Raw genomic sequence first — 18,213 nt, forward strand, 5'->3', positions numbered from 1 at the left:
CTTTCTGGTCGCGTTCTTTGTTTGTGGGCTCTTATCTTATCAAGTAACTATTCGCGCGCGTCATCTAGACCATGTGGATATATTGTGGGTTCGGCTGGGTTCGCTCTGCTAGTCTATGCGTTGTGGGTATGTATCTCCTGGCTTATCTCCTGGCGAGAGAGAGGCCATTCTGTTCTCTTCGTCTTTTCGTCCACCTGTCATGACCAGTCCACTACCTCTTGCCGATATTGCATCTCCCCCCCTGGCCCGTCCGGTTCCGATATGAGGAGGAGCGATGTCGTTCGGGCGCTCCAGTCGTCGACGGCGAGACGAAGATGATGCGGGACTCGCGGGATGCGCTGCTCGGTCGGGAGGTCAGACAGACCCGCCTCTTCGATACCGACGACGGTCTCTCCGATCCGGAGCGCGCGCTGCGAATTCCAGAGCCCTTCCTGCCGCGGACACTCCGACAGCAGTCGCATGGCATGTCGGCGGACTACAGGCTGGTGGCAGTGAGTGGCGACCCATTGCAGGGCGCGAATGATGCCCGCATCCAGGGAGAACAGTCGGTGGTGATCGCCTGGCTCGCGGCGACGATCCTCCAACCGTAGAAGCTTTTCGACCATCGAGAGAATGGGGTTGAACCGGTCGGCTTCCCGCTCGTCAGCGCGGAACTGGATCAAGGTGGACCCCACCGATGTAAATTCTCGAGCGAAGTGGGCATCGATGCGCAGAGCTAGCACCGACCGTGGGTCAGCCGCCATCCCCTGCTTTGTCCGCAGAAACCGATCGAGCGCGCCTGACCACGCCTGGAATTCCCGGACCTGTGCAGCGAGTTTCGCCTGTAATTCCTCGACCATTGCGCGAAACCCGGGGTCCCAGGTGGACGGCTTGGCTCCGGCCCCGGGGCGCGTGTTCAAGGCGGGAGCGGCGCAGATGCTCTGGTTCATGAGGAGGGTCAGACGGCGACGTGCTTCACCCAGGTCGGTGAAGGCGAAGGGCATGGCATGCCCGGCTCCAATGCTCGTCACGTGGGGTCTCATGCCGCGGTTGAAGCTCGCCAGGTCCATGTGGAACCGCGCGAAGAGGTCGCACAACTCGCGATTGATGGTATCGACGTCAGCGGTCGGCTGCGGTACGTCCAGTCGGTCGCTTTGCTGTGAGATCAGCTTCAGCCCGGAGTCAACATGGTCGAGCGCCTGGTCGTAGTTCGCCCGAAGCATCTCGAGGCAGACGAACAGACTACAGCCGAGGAGCGTCAGGTAAGACTGCCGTGCGCCGTTGGGCTCACCCGCGGGCGGGGCCGGCGGAGACAAAAGGCTACGAATAGCCAAGTTGTACTGTCGGAGCATGAAGTCCTCCTCTCGATGGCCTACCCCCAGGTATATTCGATGGGCGGCACCGACCGCAGCGACCGCATGGCGCACCAGGGGCTCGGTCTGACTGAGCTGGGGAAGCAGGCGGGTCCAGAAATCGGAGGGGAAGAAGCCGGCCAACGCTTGCGACGTGTGGATGCAGAACACCGCCACATGCTCGCGCTCCGGGACTGTCCCGGGGTAGAGGATGATACGTCCGTTGGGGCTGGGCCGTCTTTGGACGTTTCCCGCGAGGATCTTATCCCGGAGCTGCCTCTGAGACAAGTCGGAGTCGTATCCGTCGCATTTGCGGCCGGTCCTCGTGCATTGCCCGCAGGCCGGGCGAGCTTGGTCACATCGCACATGACGGATCCTGAGCTGGTCAGCGTCTGTCTAGCTAATGGTCCCAGCCGAGATACGAGAGGATAACCTACTTGCAAGTGATGCATCCATCGCGTGACCGCGGTTTGTCTGCTCTCCGTTGTTGCATAGTGAGGATTTCTTCGTCAGCTGTCGCGACAGGAGATGTAGTCGCGCCGAGTGATGATTGATAGAGGCGTAACGAATGAATCACTAACAGCGAGGTACCAGGAATCCATCAACAGCGGTAGTCCAGGGTGGATTAAATACCCATGGATCGAGGCCGTTGTGGGCCTGGCCATGCCTAGCACGGCAGCTATTGTCGACAAAGACTCATGGCCAGAACAGTATAGACAGGGCTGAACGGTGACAAGACAATAGTGCTTCAGCCTAGACAATCCTAATCCCGGTTGTAAGCGATAATTATAGTAGTAGCCGTGATCACTTAGTCGTCGATCATGCATCGCCCCAGGTTCTCCAAAGGAAGCACAGCCTCGAACTAGCTAGCTCCTGTGAATCATCCGCGACAGGAACCTATCCGGTGTCGAATTGGGCCCAGACATCTTTTGGATTGATCATCTTTGGGGAGGTATTCGCAAGAAGGCTCCTGTCCCTGAGTCATGAAGAGAGGCGCCATCTGCCTAATCCTAGTGTCAGCCTCGTGGGTACACGCCACGAGGAGCGCTCTTTCAATAGAAACAGTCTGACAATTTCCACAATGGCAAGGGTTAACAGTTAGAGTGCCTATATCCTTGGTTAGCGTGTATCCTTCCACTTCCTCGGAGACTGAGGCTGCTCACCAACCACGTGGAGTGAAGCTTGATTCAACTGTATCCCAGTATGCAGCGTCCAATCATCGGATACTCCGGTTGTTGGATCTGCATGGGTATAGCCCGGTAGACTCTGGAATTGCTGGTCAGAATAGTAGACACAGAATATGACGCAACCAGCAACACGATGGTTGATCAAGAGAAGAAATGGAATGGAATACCTTAAGCACTATCATCACGGTGTCCGAAACTATGCGCACAGCCTCGTTTATGCCCACACCACGCGAACGCCACGAATTACTACACCATGGATGGAAATAACTATTGCTACTTGATAGAGCCCCAGTGACAGGCATGTAGTATAGATTACTCGGCAGTCAGTTGCCCCCAACACGGGCCATGTACGCCTCCCACCCTTCCTTCTGGTACCGCTGCGCCGCCTCGACCGGATCCGGCGCAGCGTAGATGCCCCGTCCCGCGATAATGAAGTCCGCGCCGCGCCCAATCGCCGACTGCGGCGTCTGGTACTGCTGACCCAAACTGTCGCCCTTGGACGCGAGGTTCACGCCCGTGGTGAACACCACGAAATCCTCGTCCTCCGACGCGGAGGTCGCCTCCGACTGGACCTCGTTCAGCGCGCGCGTCGACACAAAGCCCATCACGAACCCTTTGTACTTGCGCGCGTAGTCCACCGATGCGGTCGTGTATGGCCCCGTCGCCAGCGATCCCTTGGAGGTCATCTCGGCGAGGATTAGGAGCCCGCGCTCTGGGCCGTAGGGGAAGTCCGCGGCGGAGGCTGTCTGCGCTAGAGCTTCTACGATGCCTTCGCCGGGTAGGACGGCGCAGTTGATGATGTGCGCCCATTCTGAGATGCGCAGCGCACCGTTGTGGTACTGCTTCTGGACGGTGTTGCCGATGTCGATGAACTTGCGGTCTTCGAAGATGAGGAAGTTGTGCTTCGCTGCCAGGGCGTTCAGTCCGTTGATGGTGGCGTCGCTGAAGTCGGAGAGGATGTCGATGTGCGTCTTGATTACAGCGATGTGGGGTCCAAGGCCTGTAGTAGCAATGCGTCGGGTTAGTACAATTCAATGCTGTCGTGCGAAACGAGAGAGATCAAGGTCTTTGGAGTGGGGGGGTTCGTACGGTCAGCCAGGTCCAGCAGCTCCTTGGTCGTCGTCACATCGGCCGAGACGGTGACATTAGATTTCTTAGCCTCAGCAATCTCAAACAGACGTCGGGCAAGGGCATTGGGATGCTTGCTTGCCCTGGCCGTGTAGGTCAATTGCGACTTGGAGGACATCCTGATGCGGAATTGGAGGGGTAATGCGGGGTGACCGATGCGACGGGGAGAAAATCGTCCTGATCTGGCGGGGTCTTCAGGAATCGACCGAATTATTTGGTCAAGGGTGAAGATGAATGTGTCGGTGTTGAAAAGATGCTGTCCACCGAGAGAAATGCAGGTTGTTCATGGAGTGTCGGGAGAAATTCCTGGTCGCGACGGAGGATCCCCGAATCAGCCACATCCGGTTAGTCACACTGGTTCTCAGCTCTATACTCGGGGTGGTCAACACCTCTACAATGGCTTCTTTTTACTCCGAGGTATCATGAATAGTTGGAAAGGATGGTTGATAAAATGTATAGTCGGGCTTGTACTAAATTAGTCAAATCTGGTAATGTTGCTACGTTTACCATTGCACTAACCGCAATATATATATACAGTGTATAGTGCTACATCAGCAAGATTCAGAGATTCAATCATTCATGATATTCGTGATAAGCCAGCTATACTCTGGGTAATTACAGATTCTCAGGCATCTTCTACAATCCACTCCCCAATATCAACCCGTTCCTCGGACAAAGCCTCCACCTCAAAGTGATCTTCTACTTGTCCCCCAGGCCCACCGATCCGCTCGAGGACAATCCAAACGCCGCCTTGGTTTTCCAAACCCGATTGCAGATCGAAATCCGACACCCGCACTCCAGAGATGGCATCGCTATGATGACCATCCTCAGAGCTGGCGAGAATTTCTTTGTACGGCCCCTGGCCGAGTTCGACGGTCATGAGCACCGGCGACGGCCCAACGGGGTGATTCCCAATCAGAGACTGTCGGCTCCTTGCGATGAGCTTGATCCGCGTAAGCCGCGGGACCCGCAAGGGCGCCAGCATGCGGTCGCTCCCCGGGGGTAAAATGCCAATGTCTGATATGCTCGCGCGCCGTCCGGCGGCTTCCGGGGCCAGGGGGTCCACTTTGCACGGGTACGAGGAGGAGATCCAGAGTGTAAATCGGCCGAGTTGGTCTGGGGCAAAGGTGGAACAAACTATGGTGTAGATGCCTTCGTCGAGTGTTCGTTTCTCAGCGAGACACCCGCCCCGGCGATAATCGCCGCTGTCCGTGATGATGTCGCGACTCCGAACCCTGGCTACGCGGTTGCCATTGGACCAGAATAATTTGATGTGTGTCGCGGTCTCCGTCTCGGGACATTCTAGCAAGAGGGAGACGTCGGTGGCGCTCGAGACCTTCATGGTAAATTGGGGATTCTGGGGATACCGAGGGGACTCGGCATTTCCGCCAGCCATCGAACCAGTCCATGACCCCTGGACTTTGGTGACGTACTTGTATTTATTCTGCGCGGGCGCGATCTGCACGGGGGCTGTGGACAGAGCAGACAGCGTGAAGTTCTGATTCAGAGAGGGTAGGGATTGCTCCGAGATCACGGCAGTGTAGGTCGTGTTTGGGTGCATCTCCAGCCTCATGAGGGTATTGGGGGAATCGACATAAGGTCCTCGGTGGAGGGCTCCATCGCTCAGAGATACCCTTTTCCCTTCCGTGTTGAAGATGTAGATGCTGATGAATCCCGGTTCCTCATGCTCCACGGCGCCGTCCGGAGCGTCATCTCCATCTCCATGATGCTTGATTGTTTGAAAGTGCTTTCCAAGCAGCAGCCAGACAGTACCCCCGCTCTTGGTGGACACCGAAAACTGCGGGTTCTTCACAAAGCAACCAGCAACGCCTCTGCCGCTCGTGAGATCCCAGGGGAAGTGGATATCCTCGCGATATCTGAACAGTCCCGGATTCCAATTCAGATACAGATTTTCGAAGTTCTGGAGAACTTTGTCGCAGTCCATCCAGAAAGACCCAGGAGCAAAAGACGGCTGGTTATGGGTCAGCTCAATGGAGTCAAGTGCGGTCTCAATGTCCCGATGGACCACGTCCGCTCCAGCCCACGGGTTCTTCACTAGCATCTGGCGACGCCCCTTGGACTCCTTCAACTCCAGTATCGAGTAGTCGTGCTCACTCACGAGTCCGACTTCCGTTTGCTCTCTCTCCGTCAGTTTACCGGTGCCAATGGTGAGCAGCACATCTCCGTGACAGAAAGATCGGTAAAGCCGCCGCCAGAGATCATCGCTCGTGACGTCCTCGTGGTGAAGGAAAATCTGTTCCGGAATCCAACCGGTCAGAACCCACAAATCGGTTCCAGAGTTGCTTCCTGGGAAGTCATATCCTCCGCGGATCTTTAGATACGCCTTTTCTACCAGGGCGGGCCACAGGAAATCCGGGTTATTTCGATCGACCACGTGGAGTGACCTCGAGGTTTTCGAAGACGGCAAGCGATCATCGACGATCACCTTCCGAAAGCACCCGTTGAAGTAGAAGCGAAATATGTATCTCCCCGCTGGCGAAATCTCGGTTTGTCCGAACTCGCAGGGGAATGCTGCAGGGAGATAGCCCTGCGCCAGTCAGTCGCATCGTCCACGCTGGGATCAGAGGGTCGGAGAACGAACCTTGGATAGGCCCCGCTCGGTCCGTGAAGTCGTTGCACAGAGGCTCGCCACAACCGAGCAATCCGTCAGCATGTCCTGGACCAAATCTGTTTTCTCCCGAGGAGACATCACGGGTGTCAGGGTGTGCCCCGTCCGTTCACTAATCTTCGCCAGCAACTCATGAGGCCTCTTCCAGCCGTCGAATAGCTGCCTCTGCACATGGGACAGGTGGAGCTCCGGATGATCACTGACTCTAGTTAGACGACGTATGTACGACGACGGATATCGCACCGCAGAATTAGGGCCGTGTTCATAGCACATACGTAAACGGCTCTTTCCCCCTCTCCAGCTGGAACTCGCCCGGTGCCGGAGGATGCGTCCAAGGAGGGAACACGAAGTTATTCAACTTTGCCCCTTCCAGAAGAATGATCTCCTCGCGAGTCGTCAGTTTGCGGGTGGACGATGGGTGTCGCAGTCCAGATTCGCCCGTGGAATGCACCCGGGCCGCAGATGGCCAATCTTTGGCGCTCTTGATCCTCTCGGCTCGGGTCAGCCATTCTTGGCATTTAGCATCTAGAGCCTGCTTGTCTTTTTGGACGGTTGCGAGGTTCAACGCCTTCATGTAATGCTCCACCACTTCAATGGCCGCCTCTAGGGCCTGAGTTTGGGAGGCAGCTGAAGACACATCCCGCTCCGACCTCTAGTACATACATTCGCGGTTAGCTAGCCCATATTATATTACCACTCCAGATTGAAGAGAGACAGCCGGTATGGGGACAAGAAGAGAATAGAGAATCAACGTACCAGGGCCTCAGTAATATGCGACTTCTGAGCCGCAGTGTTTGACGCAGACATCCTGGCCCACGGTGGGTCGATTGATCTCAACGGTCACACCCCAGTCAAACAACGGCGCACGTTTCTGCGCAATCATGCATCCAGGGAGTCGGCCCGTGTCCTTGAATGATTCGAACCCTCAGCAGTCAGCACCCTCGCGAAGAGGCCCCGCAGAGTTCCCGATCACCACATTCGTCAGGCAGGCTTGCAGGTGCCAGACGACGATCTCCAGTACGGAAATCAGTACCAGTATACGACGAGATATACACTCCGTACGATTGACAATCGCTGATTGATAGAGCAACAATGATAATAGTACAGAAACTCGTAAGAGAAGAAACGAAAGGAGACAAAATCAACCACCGGTGTTTTTAACAAGAAGGGACATGGACATGGTGACTGTTGTAGTAGAAGTAGAAGTAAAGCAGTGGTTGTTACTGTACGGTAATTATCCTGCCATGACGGCAGGTCACGTGCACAGCGCCCATCTCCCCGAGCTTTCCTGAGCTTCTTCGCGTTGATGACATCGTGCAGTGGGATTTTTTCTGCGACAAATTACACCACCAGTCCACTTCTCTTCATTTGGGTTGATTTCTGCAAGGAATGGTGTACTGTTTCTCACACCGAATTAACCCCAAGGATCACGATCTCCCTTGAAGGAAATTCACCAGTCTACGAGTCGACAGAACCAGCTGGACACCATGCAGTCGCATCTAACCAGAGGCGTGTTTCGCGCTATCCTCAACAATGAACCACTGTCGTCTACTCGATGCCGCTGTCGATTGTTTCATACGGCCCGAAATGGTCGGATGCGAAAGCTTGCTTTCCCCCATCCCCAGTATACCCCACGACGGTCAATGTTCGCCTTCAGCGCCCCGCCCGAGGCCCCGGCGTCTACTGTTCTTTCCTCCGAAAAGGGACTGAAACCGATGAGAGATCTCATGCGAGCGCTGTCGGACAAGAGTCGGGGGCCAGCAAATGGAACGCTGGCCAAAGCTTTTCGGGAGTTCTTTGTGGCACGCGCCGAGAATGTGGAGGTGATTACTGGATTTCACTCCCGCTTGCTCCTTACGACGTGGAAATACCTGCGGGCTCATGAGGAAGAGCTGGAGCGGGAGGAGTGGCAGATGATTTTCTCCACCGAGAACCTGGAGAATGTCCTATTTGTCCTGTCGGAAACGGAGTGCACCGATGAGTCCCGGGCTGTTGTCCTAAGATTAGCTCGCTTCGCCTTTCTGGAACTCTGCGCAAATCATGGGTTTGGCCCAAATAACATTAGCCGACCGGCGCTGTTGGCCTACATTGGCCTACAAGCCTCGCAGGGCAATCCAGATGAAGCCCGCCACGTGGTGGAGAAATTTTGGTCCAGGTTGCAAAAGACCTGCCCCTCGCCATGGCTGACGGTCATGAAAGGGTATGCCATCGCGAATGACAAGTATCACCTCAAGAAGATGCCGGAGAAATTCGACGAATACGGCGTCCAGTTCGATCCTGCCTCCCAGGAGGAGCTGATCAATGTTCTGATCGGCCAAGGATTTTTGAGTGGCGCCCAGACAATCTACGAATGCCGCCTATTTCACGACCAAGAGCCTACTCTTGCTGCCAAGCAGGCCTTGATCAAGCACTCAGTCATCCGGGGCGATCAAGAGTGGGCGAGACCGGTCTTTGAGTCTCTTAGGGAGAGACCCATTACTGAAACCATAGCCATACTGTTGCTCTGGGAAGCTGCCAGCGGAAAAGGGCTGGACGCCATATGCGCAACGGTCGAGCAATGGATCGCCGAGAATCCGGAGGTGGAATCGTCGCTGACAACTTCTTGTGTAAATGACTTGATTGAATATGCCAATTCCATCGGCAATCCTCAGCTGGCTACCGAATTCGCGTCTCTGATCCCTCGCTGGGGCTTGGAGCCCGACACGCAAACACAAGTCCTACAGCTAGACACCCTCGTCCAGGCAGGAGACGTCCCTGGCACGATGGAATTCATCGTCAGCTTGGGCGATATAACGTCCATGGCAGTTGACAGCGCGAATCTGCCGTTGATGAACAGACTTATTAAGATGCTTTGCCTGTCCGGACAAGAGGATGCTCTGTTTGAACAAGTCTCGTTTATCCTCGATCCCTTGTTTGCGAACAACGTGCGCCTGGAGTCGGAAACTCTCGCTGCATTGACGCAGATGTTGCTTTATCGCCACGACTGGGAGGGCGTGTCAGAGTTGCTCCGCCCGCGTCTCGGCCTGTATGACTCGGAAGAAAGGACAAGAGTGCGCAAGGCACTGACGAACTACGTCATGGATCTTAAAGAAGATAGCAAAGACGTCTGGGACATGTACGGCCTACTCCGCATTGCCTTCCCCGAAATGGGCGTGGGCATTCGAAGCGAGATCATGTCCTCGTTCTTCAACAGGAACAGAGCCGACCTGGCTTTCCTGGTGTTTGGACATATGCGCCAGGCCGAAGAATTCTCGCGGCGACCCAAGCCGGACACGTACGCCCGCTGTTTCCAAGGGATAGCCCGAACCCTGGACGACACCCATCTCGAGACCGTCCACAACATGCTCAAATTGGACGTCGAGGTTGACCTGAACACGCGCATCCTCGACTCCCTGATGCTCGCATACGCCGCTTGCGACAAGCCAGCGAAAAGCATGGAGATCTTCCGCGAAATCCTCCAGTCAGACGAGGGCCCCTCCGACAAGACGATCGCGATCTTTTTCAAGATGTGCGAGAAGCACCACAACGGCGCCCAGGAAGCCATGAAAATGATGAAGAAGGTCAAGGTGCTGGAGATCCCTATGGATCGGCGATTGTACATGGCCTACGTGGAAGCCCTGGCGGCGCAATGCGAGTTCGAACTGGCCACCCAGGCTCTTGACAGGATGCAAGAGGAAGTCGGATGCCTACCCACCCGCAACTCGTAAGAACCTCCTATATCTGCTCTTCCTCATTGAAAGAAATTAACCCGTATACTTGCAGAATCGGCCTCCTTTACAACGCCATCCCCTACCAGTATTGGAAAGACGAAGTCGAAAAGTGGGCGAAAGTCAAGTACCCCGAGCAATGGGCTCAGCTGGAGGAGGTCGAACGGACGGAGTCTGAGGAGGATGGCTTCAAGTTCCACATCAAGGGCAACCCGGTCTATGCCTAATATGTGCAGTCTACACTACTACACTACGGTATAATTAGTCCAGCAATGAGTGGCTCAGACCCGCACCATGAAGTCAACTGTACGACTGCATCACCACCAACAATGGAAAGTCCTCGCGGGAGAAGGATAAAAAACAAGCAAAATGTTTCAAATAAATAACGATACCTGTGCAAATAATGTATATCACTTTTTCTCCATCTATCCAGGAAGACTATTGCCTGTCTTCCGGGAACATCAGGCGCTCCTAAGAAGCGGGTGGTGAACGCTTGTCAACTGTCCACAGTCTATCCTCTTGTTATAGAGTCATCCACGAAGTCCAAGCGCTTCGTTCTCCAGGACAACCCGGCCCTCGAAGATATGTCGACTTCATAACCATGGCTTCTCTATCCATCCATGCTCGTGAACGGAGCGAAGATAATGAATGGAGACACGTTGGAAATCGCCAAGAAGACTACACACCATCTATCCAGCCGTTCGATTACGCCCGGTACCGCGACTCTGTTGGATGACCGATACGGGAGGCATCACTTGTGGAGATTAAAGCTGAGAAGCAAATTGGCTTCCTAGATCTCTAGGGATTCTGCGGCTAGCCGTCTTGTAGATGAGATTATGCCAATATCCTCGTTCACTTGTTCACTTGATAGGTTACACGGTCTGAACTACTTCTGCCTCAGCGTGAGACGGGGTATATATACAGTACTACTTGTGAGACGGTGGACTGGGTTTGCAAAAAGTTCAATAAAATGACAAGATGTAGCCATCTAAATATGAATTGTAATTTTTGTGCCCGCTCCTCCACTTCTTCCCTTGACGCCCCATACTCCCTTCTTCCCCCCCACCCCAATCAACAAACAGACGACTCTAGCAGATCTGCTGCGAGTCGAAACCGGGGTAGACACGGTCAGCATGGCAAGTCTGGCCGTCATTGCCGGGCGTGTAAATCGGGTTGGCTGTAAAGAAGACCCATTAGCCAACAAACACAACAAAACACAAGAAAGAAGAGAAAACTCACGATCAACCTCCAAATCCCCCCTCGGGCTCCGAATAATAGTATAAATGGACTCGGCCGTAGTCAACTGCTTCTCGCAGTTAATCTGGTCCTCCCCGCCATTGACGGTGCTCTCGCCGGTCCACACGTCGATGTGGCGGAGACCGCTCTGCCAGTCGACCACGCACTGCGCGCAGTAGTCCTCGTTGCGCAGGTACTTCTTCAAGTACGGCACGTAGACGACCTCGCAGTTCTCGAGCTCGCCCGGCGCCGTGGCCATCGTCAGCGGGTCGCTGAAGGTGCCTGTGCCTCCTGCGGTGAAGCCGCGGCCGCAGTCTTGCGAGATGGCGGCGCCGGGGGGGTCGTTGTCGGGGTAGCCGTAGAAGGTGTGTTGTACGCCGGACCATACCTCGCAGGCGCTGGTTATGGAGCCCTGGAGGAAGAGGGCTGTCAGGGGGAGGAGGAGCTTGGTTGAGTTGGTGGGCATGTTGATTTTGTTGTGTTGGAGATGTATGGAGTGGTTTTTTGTCGAGATGAGTTGAGTAAGATGTATACTTTACTGTAAAGACTATGGGAGGATGGCAGACTGGAGGAAACTACAAATCTTTATATACTTTTTCCTGGATGCCTGCCTGATATAGGTCAATCAGTCGTCATCCTGTCATCTGCGCCGTGTGTTACTCTCTGGAATGACATCGATATCGGATAATGAATACGGGGCTGGGCGGTTCGAGATCATTCTGTGGTTTTTATAGTTCATGGGAGCGGCTCGTGAAGTTAGTATAGCGTCGACATGAAGTAATGAATACGCATGATTGAGACACTCTACAATAGCATGATTCTGTCGGCGGTTGAACTGCGCTCGTCCACACCGTCTGCAGTACGTCTAGGGCGATATTGCCAGACTATCACTGTGATGGAGTGATGGGCTGATGGATACTAGAACCACCGAATGAAGCACAGACGGGAGGCAGATTGCAATAACGGGTAGGTAGATCATAGTGACGGCTATGTGCTTGATATATTGCTAGGTTGTTTCAAGGAGTGTTGTTGGTGTTTCGATATAAGCATACATCTAGAACATGATCTGTGGCGTTTAGTCTTGTCAAATCAAAGAGGCGCAGCAGCTGGTCGTCACCCTTAATATATTAATCTAGCGGGCTTATGTCAATTTTGTTTCCAAGTTTGTGGAACGTACAAGGCCATAGCAATGGGAATATATTTGTTAGACTGGGAGCAAGTTTAACCACCTGGTCTCCCTTTACCGGCACTCTCATCTTCGTCGTCGCCGCCTTTCCCTTCAGCCTTGTCTTTCCGTCTCTGGACCACGTCCCAGTTGTAGACACGCGCAGTAGCGACCTCCATTGTCTGTTACCATTGTTAGCATCCATTCACAGCCAAGCCCAGCGTCAAAACCAGAGGTCCCCATTTTGAAAGCAAAAGAAAAGGAAAAAGAATAGGAAACATACCGTAATCTGCTCTCGCAAAAACTCCAAATCCTCCTCGCAGTTCTTCAAGCTGAGCTCCGCAGCCGCCAGCTTCTCGCTCAGCATGGTCTCCGCCTCGGCCAACGGATACGCCAGCATGACGTTTGCCCCCAACCACAGATAGACCTCCTCCAGTTCAGCGGGAGTGACCGTCGCGCGCGCATACAGCGTGTCGTTCAGCTCGAAACTGGCGTCCATCGGGTTCCCGGAGTTGGCTTTCTGTAGCTGTAGGAACCGCACGGTGTCGAGGGTCTTTTTGATATCGGGAATCTTGTCGCGCAGTCCTGCCCCACGGCGCGAGGCATTGACTTCCATGAATTGGTACTTGGAGATCATCTCCTGGAAGGAGCGGAGGGTGGACTCGACGTCGGCGCGGCTGGAGACATAGTCGGATACGTTGTCGACGAACGGGGCGGCGGGGATACCGCGAGGATTGGTCTGGGGGGTGACCCTAGTATTATTTGTTAATTTTATGTTGATTTCTAAACTTAACAATCTTGGTAGTAGGCGGGGTCCCTCCGGTACGTGGGGTAGAGGAAGGATGAGACGAGGCAGTTAAAACGAAACTAAGAGGAATAAAAAAAACTCACGAGGGATTATTTTGCGCCATACTGAAGATCAGGCCAGCCCAGCTGGATAGACCTGTAAAAAATAACACGGAGGGAACAAAAAGGTACAAGACAGACCAGCAGTGTTGACTGTTGTCGGACTGAAGAGATTCATGCAGATGGAGGGATGGGATGGAAGTGATGTGGGGGAGCAATCTACCCGTTCGGGAATGGTCGCCATCCTGTCTATCTCTCTTCAGCGACTTAATCTTCTCCTCCAGCGATTGCGTATCGTTTAACCTGTGTATCTTACGATTATGAGATGATCTGATGGATTGATTCCTGACTGCGATCATGGTGCTTTTAGTTACCACCCCCCCCATTCTCTCCGCGTTCGAGGCCGTGTCCTCCCAGAACCGCCAGGAGCTCGACCTGCCCGAGTCCCTCTCGCTGGCAGCTCCGATTTCCCATGATCAACTGATTAGACTGGCGCGATGTCTTCGATCTTCCTCTATTGATGATGGCAGCTGTGATCGACCGGGGCTCACATCCACAAGCCTAGACGCCCTGCTGCGAGGGACAAAGGTGTACGTTCCTCCGCCGCCGCCGAAACCTGAGCCGGTATGTCCTCCATCTCTGAACCCTGGCAAAGAGAATGGAATGTTTGTGTTCCTATCCAGAGATCAAACACTGACATGCTTTTCAACTAGTCCCCCGAATACCTTGCGTCCAAAGCCCGTCTCATCGCCGCCGCGGAAGCCGACGCGTATAACCGTCTCGTGACGAACCCAACATCGCACAGCCATGCGTCGCCCTTTTCCTCGTCCACTCCGATTCTCGCTTCGATGCACGATACTAAATCATCAGGGGGCCCCGACTCCGAATACCCCGATCCGCTCACTCCGTCTCTCGTCCTGAACATCTTTCTCTCCGTGTTGATCACCGGGTTCGGGGTTTACTGGGCATTGACGAGCTTCCCTACGCCGGAGCTGTTGACGACTGCGGTCTCGTCTATCTGGCGAGGTGGGTTAGCGTCTAGGACAGCTGGGGGTCGAGGAAAGCCGGGGGGCGGAGCTGGGGTGTCCGAAGCCGTGCGGATTCTCGTATCATTGCTGGTGGCAGTGGTGGTCGGTGTTGCGGAGGTGGCTATCTACGCGATCTACCTACACAAAGTCGATCATGCCCGCGCGCGTGAGAAGAAGTTGCGAGAGCGCAAGCAGGTTATCGCTAGTGAAGTTGTCAGCAGTGGAGACGGTCCGCAACAGGTTGAGACGGCGGTGGATGGCGACCAAGTAGAGATCTGGGGAAGGGGAGCGAACGGGGGACTGCGGAGGAGGGTTCGGGAGAAGTGGGAAGAACAGGAGAGGGAAAGCCCTGGTTCTACCACGTAGCTGTGTTTCTACTACTATAGACTACTATAAATTGTATTTCAATGTTTATGGCATGAGTCTGTATATCTGTATAGAACATTCATTGCTGTCTATCGCGGTACGGGATCGCATGACCGCCACCTGCGCCGATCGGAGACTCGCTATCTTGGCCCGCCGTCTCCGAACAACATCGGACCACTTCCATCCTAGTCTTGTTTCTACACTCCCCAGGTTGGGACTGTCCATGTAACCAGCCACACCTCTCCGGGACGCACCATGTCGGTATTAAGGAGGAGTAGAGCTCTGCTTCCTGTCAGAGAATTGACGACACCAACACAGACGATAGCCTGGAGCTGCGGTCGCGTGCGGCCTTTTTCCGTCCTCAATCGCCCGCAACCCAACTACCCCGGCCATGTCCCCCTGTCGATTGTCGAACGAGGTGCCCTGGCCGTGGGATCTGCAGTAGGAGCTCTCTTGAATCCCCGAAGAGCAGGTATGTCGAGTCCTCCCAGCCACAGACAACGCCAGCTAACCACCCGCGTCTGCTTGTACCAGACCTAGTAGCAACCTGCGGCGAAGCGACAGCCACGCCCTACTTTATCTACCGACTGCGCGACGCGATGCTGTCCGACCCAACCGGACGACAAATCCTGCGTGACCGTCCCCGCATCACCTCCGAATCCCTCCGTCTCCCCTACCTCCGCTCCCTGCCCGAGAACTCCGTCGGACGCACCTACGCCGCCTGGCTCGACCGCGAAGGCGTCTCGCCCGACACCCGCGACAGCGTGCAGTACATTGACGACGAAGAGTGCGCATACGTCATGCAGCGGTACCGCGAGTGCCACGACTTCTACCACGCCGTGACGGGGCTGCCCGTCTTCGCGGAGGGCGAGCTGGCCCTCAAGGCGTTTGAGTTCCTGAACACGGTGATCCCCATGACGGGGCTGAGCCTGTTCGCCGCCGTGCGGCTCAAGCCTGCTGAGCGGGAGCGCCTCTTCTCGCTGTACTTGCCCTGGGCGGTGCGCAGTGGACTCGGGAGTAAGGAGGTTATCAACGTCTACTGGGAAAAGATCCTGGAGAAGGATGTCGGCGAGCTACGCGCGGAGCTCGGGATCGAGCAACCGCCGGATATGCGGGATATTCGACGCATGATTCGGCAGCAGAAGAAGCGGGAGAAAGAGAATGTGGCTCAGCATGCGTAGGCGATTCTCCTCTCCCTCCTCCCTCTCCTTCTTCTCTTCTTTTTTCAGGACCCACTGTATTATAGTAAACTGAGCAAGCGTTGGTTCATATTTGGGAGCATGTACACGAAACAACGGAGTGTTAATGTATTTGTATGGATACAGCTGACCAAGGCGAAGCTGTTGGTAGAGTGTACCAAGGCACGTAGAATGGTCAGTACGCACAGATATAAAGCTCGGTAATCAACAGCTCGCTGCCACATATCGCGCGATGTACAAGACGCACAGTCCAGATTCAGTGACGGTGCATCATCAAACAACCAATGAAAATGCCATCATTCATTCATTATGATCCAACCTGCCACGACGTTCACAAATCCAACAAGTCATCATCGTCGTCCCAGCCACCCTTCCGTCGGTTGATCACAATCTTGTGCTCCTCCTCGTCCTTGCGCTGGTTCTCCGCCACGGCGTTGAGCAGCTGTTTGAGCTGGTCCTCGGAGACCTTCTGTCGCAGCTGACCCGTCTGCGCCAGCGTGATGAGTCGGTTCTCGATATCCATCGCGCGCGACTCCTTGACGAGTCGGATCCGGCCCAGGCGATCCGCGGCTTCGGGTTCGAGGATTTGGTTCAAGATGGCGGAGCGACGTTCAGCTGGGGTCGGTGATTTTCGGGTAAGCGACTCGGTTGTCCGTGGGTGTTTCTCTCGCGATTATGGGGCACTTTACTCATCGTGACATACCTTCGGCTTGCCTTTGTATATAGCTGTCAGTTATACGGGGCTTGGTCGTCCTCACGGCCCGTGGTCGGAAGAGGATAACCTACTTTCTCTGCTCGTCCTGGCCCTCGGCGCCACCTCCCCCGCGTGGAACCCCGCCGCCGCCCCGGGGCCCGCCCTGTTGTTGCTGCAGCTGCGCAAGACGGGCGCGTCTTATCTGTACAGAGGTTAGAACGAAGCTTCGCAACCCGCGCCGTTAGGACACTTAGCGGGGTCAAGCGTGGGGCATTCACCTCCTCAAGCTCTGCATCGGCCATAATTTCGTTCAAATTCCAACAATCTAGCTAACAAACAAACAAGGAATCGTTGACGGTCCAGCTGCCAAAGTAGGGTGCGATCAAGTGGAATCCGAGGATTTTCCCAAGTGATGCCGGGATCGTGACGGCCTTGACCCCACCGGCCTGACCGCCTCAGGCATCACTTCTACGGGGGCCTGGCTGCCTGTCCACGTGACTGGGTGGATCCCCCCACTTTCTTCTTACACCACCTTCGTCTGTCCAATCTGTTGCCCCAGTGCATATGCGGTGAACTCCACAGCCCCATCGGTCATAGTCAGCGCTGCATGGACCCGGATCTGAAGATGATATAGTCCCTGTCCTCCAACGGCCTCGAATACAAGCTTGCTGAGGTCTATGTCGCCGAGGTTGCAGACGAATTGGCCCACACAACGGACCCCTGGAGGAAAGCATGATCGGTCAGCGAACATGTGAGATTGACAGAGAGCATCATACATGATCCATACCTGGACAACTTGCTTGATCGGGTGCTGCATCAAGATCACAATCGTATATACGAAGGGTCGTGGCAGGCGGCCACATTGGCTGGTAGGGCAGTTGGATGATTGAAGTGACATAGAAATCGGTCGACAACCGGTCGCCCTGCAATTGGCATAACACCACCCCCGTTAGTATGAAGCTGCATAGGCTTCTTCAATTGATCACAGCTGCAGGTGGGACCTGTTACCTTTCTAATCATCCAGCATACTTCCGGGTCCGATGGTCCCATGCTTCCCAGTCTGGCCCTTGCAGGGTGGGCTCGTTCCAGACCGATGTGTCGCCGGCATGTGGACTCTGGGGCAATGTGCCCTCGGAGCCCGCAAGCCGCCGCTCCACGAGAAACAGCTAGTTCGCTGAGTAGTGTGCATATTAGTTTGATTCCCCAAGGCTATCGTTGGATTGGAAAGTCACGGTGGTCTTACGGTTGGGGAGGTACTATCATGGTGATGCTTCCCGGAGTCTCATCCAGGATTTGCTTCAATTTCATCTGAAGATAGGGCGAGGCGCTGAGCCCACCTACCATGACGACTTTCTGTATGAACGACTTCGGTATCAGCTTCAATCCCATCTGAGCAATCAGAAAGCGCCCGAGGCAGTGCTTACATTGATAGCGCTCCTTCGAAACCTTTCGTTCACCTCTGTGATCTGGGATATCACCAATCGATGGATCTTTTCCAAAGTCCGAGCGAAGAGATCGCTGATCTCATTTTCGTCGAGCAAGAATTCGCGTGGTGTCAGATTGTAGCGAATTGTGCATTTTCGCTGTGCTCGGAGTGTCAATTGCAGCCAATGACCGCGACCCGCACGACCGTCATACTGTGCGAATAATCTTTCCATTGAGTCCGTAAACGGGTTGTCGCCTGCACATATATTGCT

The 18,213-nt window shown here is 54.7% G+C and overlaps 10 protein-coding genes across 10 annotated transcripts; 3 read left to right on the forward strand and 7 right to left on the reverse strand.

Moving 5' to 3' along the window:
* Window positions 1-63: 63 nt before the first annotated feature.
* Window positions 64-1,836, reverse strand: P168DRAFT_289245 (Zn(II)2Cys6 transcription factor domain-containing protein). The gene is made up of 2 exons (XM_024836955.1): window positions 1,769-1,836; window positions 64-1,707 (listed from the first exon to the last, which is right to left on the reverse strand). Exons 1-2 carry the CDS (start codon window positions 1,822-1,824, stop codon window positions 198-200), a joined length of 1,566 nt encoding a protein of 521 aa, XP_024694420.1. The 5' UTR covers window positions 1,825-1,836; the 3' UTR covers window positions 64-197.
* An 845-nt stretch (window positions 1,837-2,681) lies between these two features.
* On the reverse strand, window positions 2,682-3,924 carry pyrG (orotidine-5'-phosphate decarboxylase pyrG). The gene is made up of 2 exons (XM_024834231.1): window positions 3,608-3,924; window positions 2,682-3,518 (listed from the first exon to the last, which is right to left on the reverse strand). Exons 1-2 carry the CDS (start codon window positions 3,762-3,764, stop codon window positions 2,842-2,844), a joined length of 834 nt encoding a protein of 277 aa, XP_024694421.1. The 5' UTR covers window positions 3,765-3,924; the 3' UTR covers window positions 2,682-2,841.
* Window positions 3,925-4,236: 312 nt separating this feature from the next.
* Window positions 4,237-7,426, reverse strand: P168DRAFT_250748 (calpain-like protease PalBory). Its single transcript, XM_024834232.1, has 4 exons — window positions 7,032-7,426; window positions 6,551-6,927; window positions 6,249-6,474; window positions 4,237-6,194 (listed from the first exon to the last, which is right to left on the reverse strand). The coding sequence occupies exons 1-4, from the start codon at window positions 7,080-7,082 to the stop codon at window positions 4,272-4,274; spliced, it is 2,577 nt and encodes an 858-aa protein (XP_024694422.1). The 5' UTR covers window positions 7,083-7,426; the 3' UTR covers window positions 4,237-4,271.
* A 336-nt stretch (window positions 7,427-7,762) lies between these two features.
* Window positions 7,763-10,209, forward strand: P168DRAFT_317340 (putative mitochondrial respiratory complex I chaperone (Cia84); the record flags this gene model as incomplete). Its single annotated transcript, XM_024840095.1, has 2 exons — window positions 7,763-9,978; window positions 10,038-10,209. 2 exons carry the CDS (start codon window positions 7,763-7,765, stop codon window positions 10,207-10,209), a joined length of 2,388 nt encoding a protein of 795 aa, XP_024694423.1.
* Window positions 10,210-11,070: 861 nt separating this feature from the next.
* Window positions 11,071-11,745, reverse strand: P168DRAFT_326140 (uncharacterized protein; the record flags this gene model as incomplete). Its single annotated transcript, XM_024841091.1, has 2 exons — window positions 11,222-11,745; window positions 11,071-11,159 (listed from the first exon to the last, which is right to left on the reverse strand). Exons 1-2 carry the CDS (start codon window positions 11,682-11,684, stop codon window positions 11,071-11,073), a joined length of 552 nt encoding a protein of 183 aa, XP_024694424.1. The 5' UTR covers window positions 11,685-11,745.
* A 570-nt stretch (window positions 11,746-12,315) lies between these two features.
* P168DRAFT_266598 (tubulin-binding prefolding complex subunit PAC10) lies at window positions 12,316-13,384 on the reverse strand. The gene is made up of 3 exons (XM_024834983.1): window positions 13,275-13,384; window positions 12,667-13,135; window positions 12,316-12,565 (listed from the first exon to the last, which is right to left on the reverse strand). Exons 1-3 carry the CDS (start codon window positions 13,292-13,294, stop codon window positions 12,440-12,442), a joined length of 615 nt encoding a protein of 204 aa, XP_024694425.1. The 5' UTR covers window positions 13,295-13,384; the 3' UTR covers window positions 12,316-12,439.
* Window positions 13,385-13,524: 140 nt separating this feature from the next.
* P168DRAFT_326142 (TMEM199/VMA12 family protein) lies at window positions 13,525-14,647 on the forward strand. Its single transcript, XM_024841092.1, has 2 exons — window positions 13,525-13,853; window positions 13,943-14,647. Exons 1-2 carry the CDS (start codon window positions 13,587-13,589, stop codon window positions 14,621-14,623), a joined length of 948 nt encoding a protein of 315 aa, XP_024694426.1. The 5' UTR covers window positions 13,525-13,586; the 3' UTR covers window positions 14,624-14,647.
* Window positions 14,648-15,031: 384 nt separating this feature from the next.
* On the forward strand, window positions 15,032-15,968 carry coq4 (ubiquinone biosynthesis protein COQ4). The gene has a single exon (XM_024836956.1). The coding sequence runs from the start codon at window positions 15,223-15,225 to the stop codon at window positions 15,802-15,804; it is 582 nt and encodes a 193-aa protein (XP_024694427.1). The 5' UTR covers window positions 15,032-15,222; the 3' UTR covers window positions 15,805-15,968.
* Window positions 15,969-15,978: 10 nt separating this feature from the next.
* Window positions 15,979-17,115, reverse strand: P168DRAFT_131323 (DNA-binding protein). Its single transcript, XM_024832686.1, has 4 exons — window positions 16,795-17,115; window positions 16,609-16,718; window positions 16,526-16,536; window positions 15,979-16,437 (listed from the first exon to the last, which is right to left on the reverse strand). The coding sequence occupies exons 1-4, from the start codon at window positions 16,816-16,818 to the stop codon at window positions 16,154-16,156; spliced, it is 429 nt and encodes a 142-aa protein (XP_024694428.1). The 5' UTR covers window positions 16,819-17,115; the 3' UTR covers window positions 15,979-16,153.
* Window positions 16,929-18,188, reverse strand: P168DRAFT_131250 (uncharacterized protein). Its single transcript, XM_024832685.1, has 5 exons — window positions 18,155-18,188; window positions 17,760-18,099; window positions 17,525-17,690; window positions 17,304-17,439; window positions 16,929-17,236 (listed from the first exon to the last, which is right to left on the reverse strand). Exons 2-5 carry the CDS (start codon window positions 17,903-17,905, stop codon window positions 17,040-17,042), a joined length of 645 nt encoding a protein of 214 aa, XP_024694429.1. The 5' UTR covers window positions 17,906-18,099; window positions 18,155-18,188; the 3' UTR covers window positions 16,929-17,039.
* Window positions 18,189-18,213: the final 25 nt, after the last annotated feature.

This window comes from Aspergillus campestris (genome assembly GCF_002847485.1).
Source record: "Aspergillus campestris IBT 28561 chromosome Unknown P168scaffold_4, whole genome shotgun sequence".
In the NCBI taxonomy this organism is placed as follows: Eukaryota; Fungi; Ascomycota; class Eurotiomycetes; order Eurotiales; family Aspergillaceae; genus Aspergillus; species Aspergillus campestris.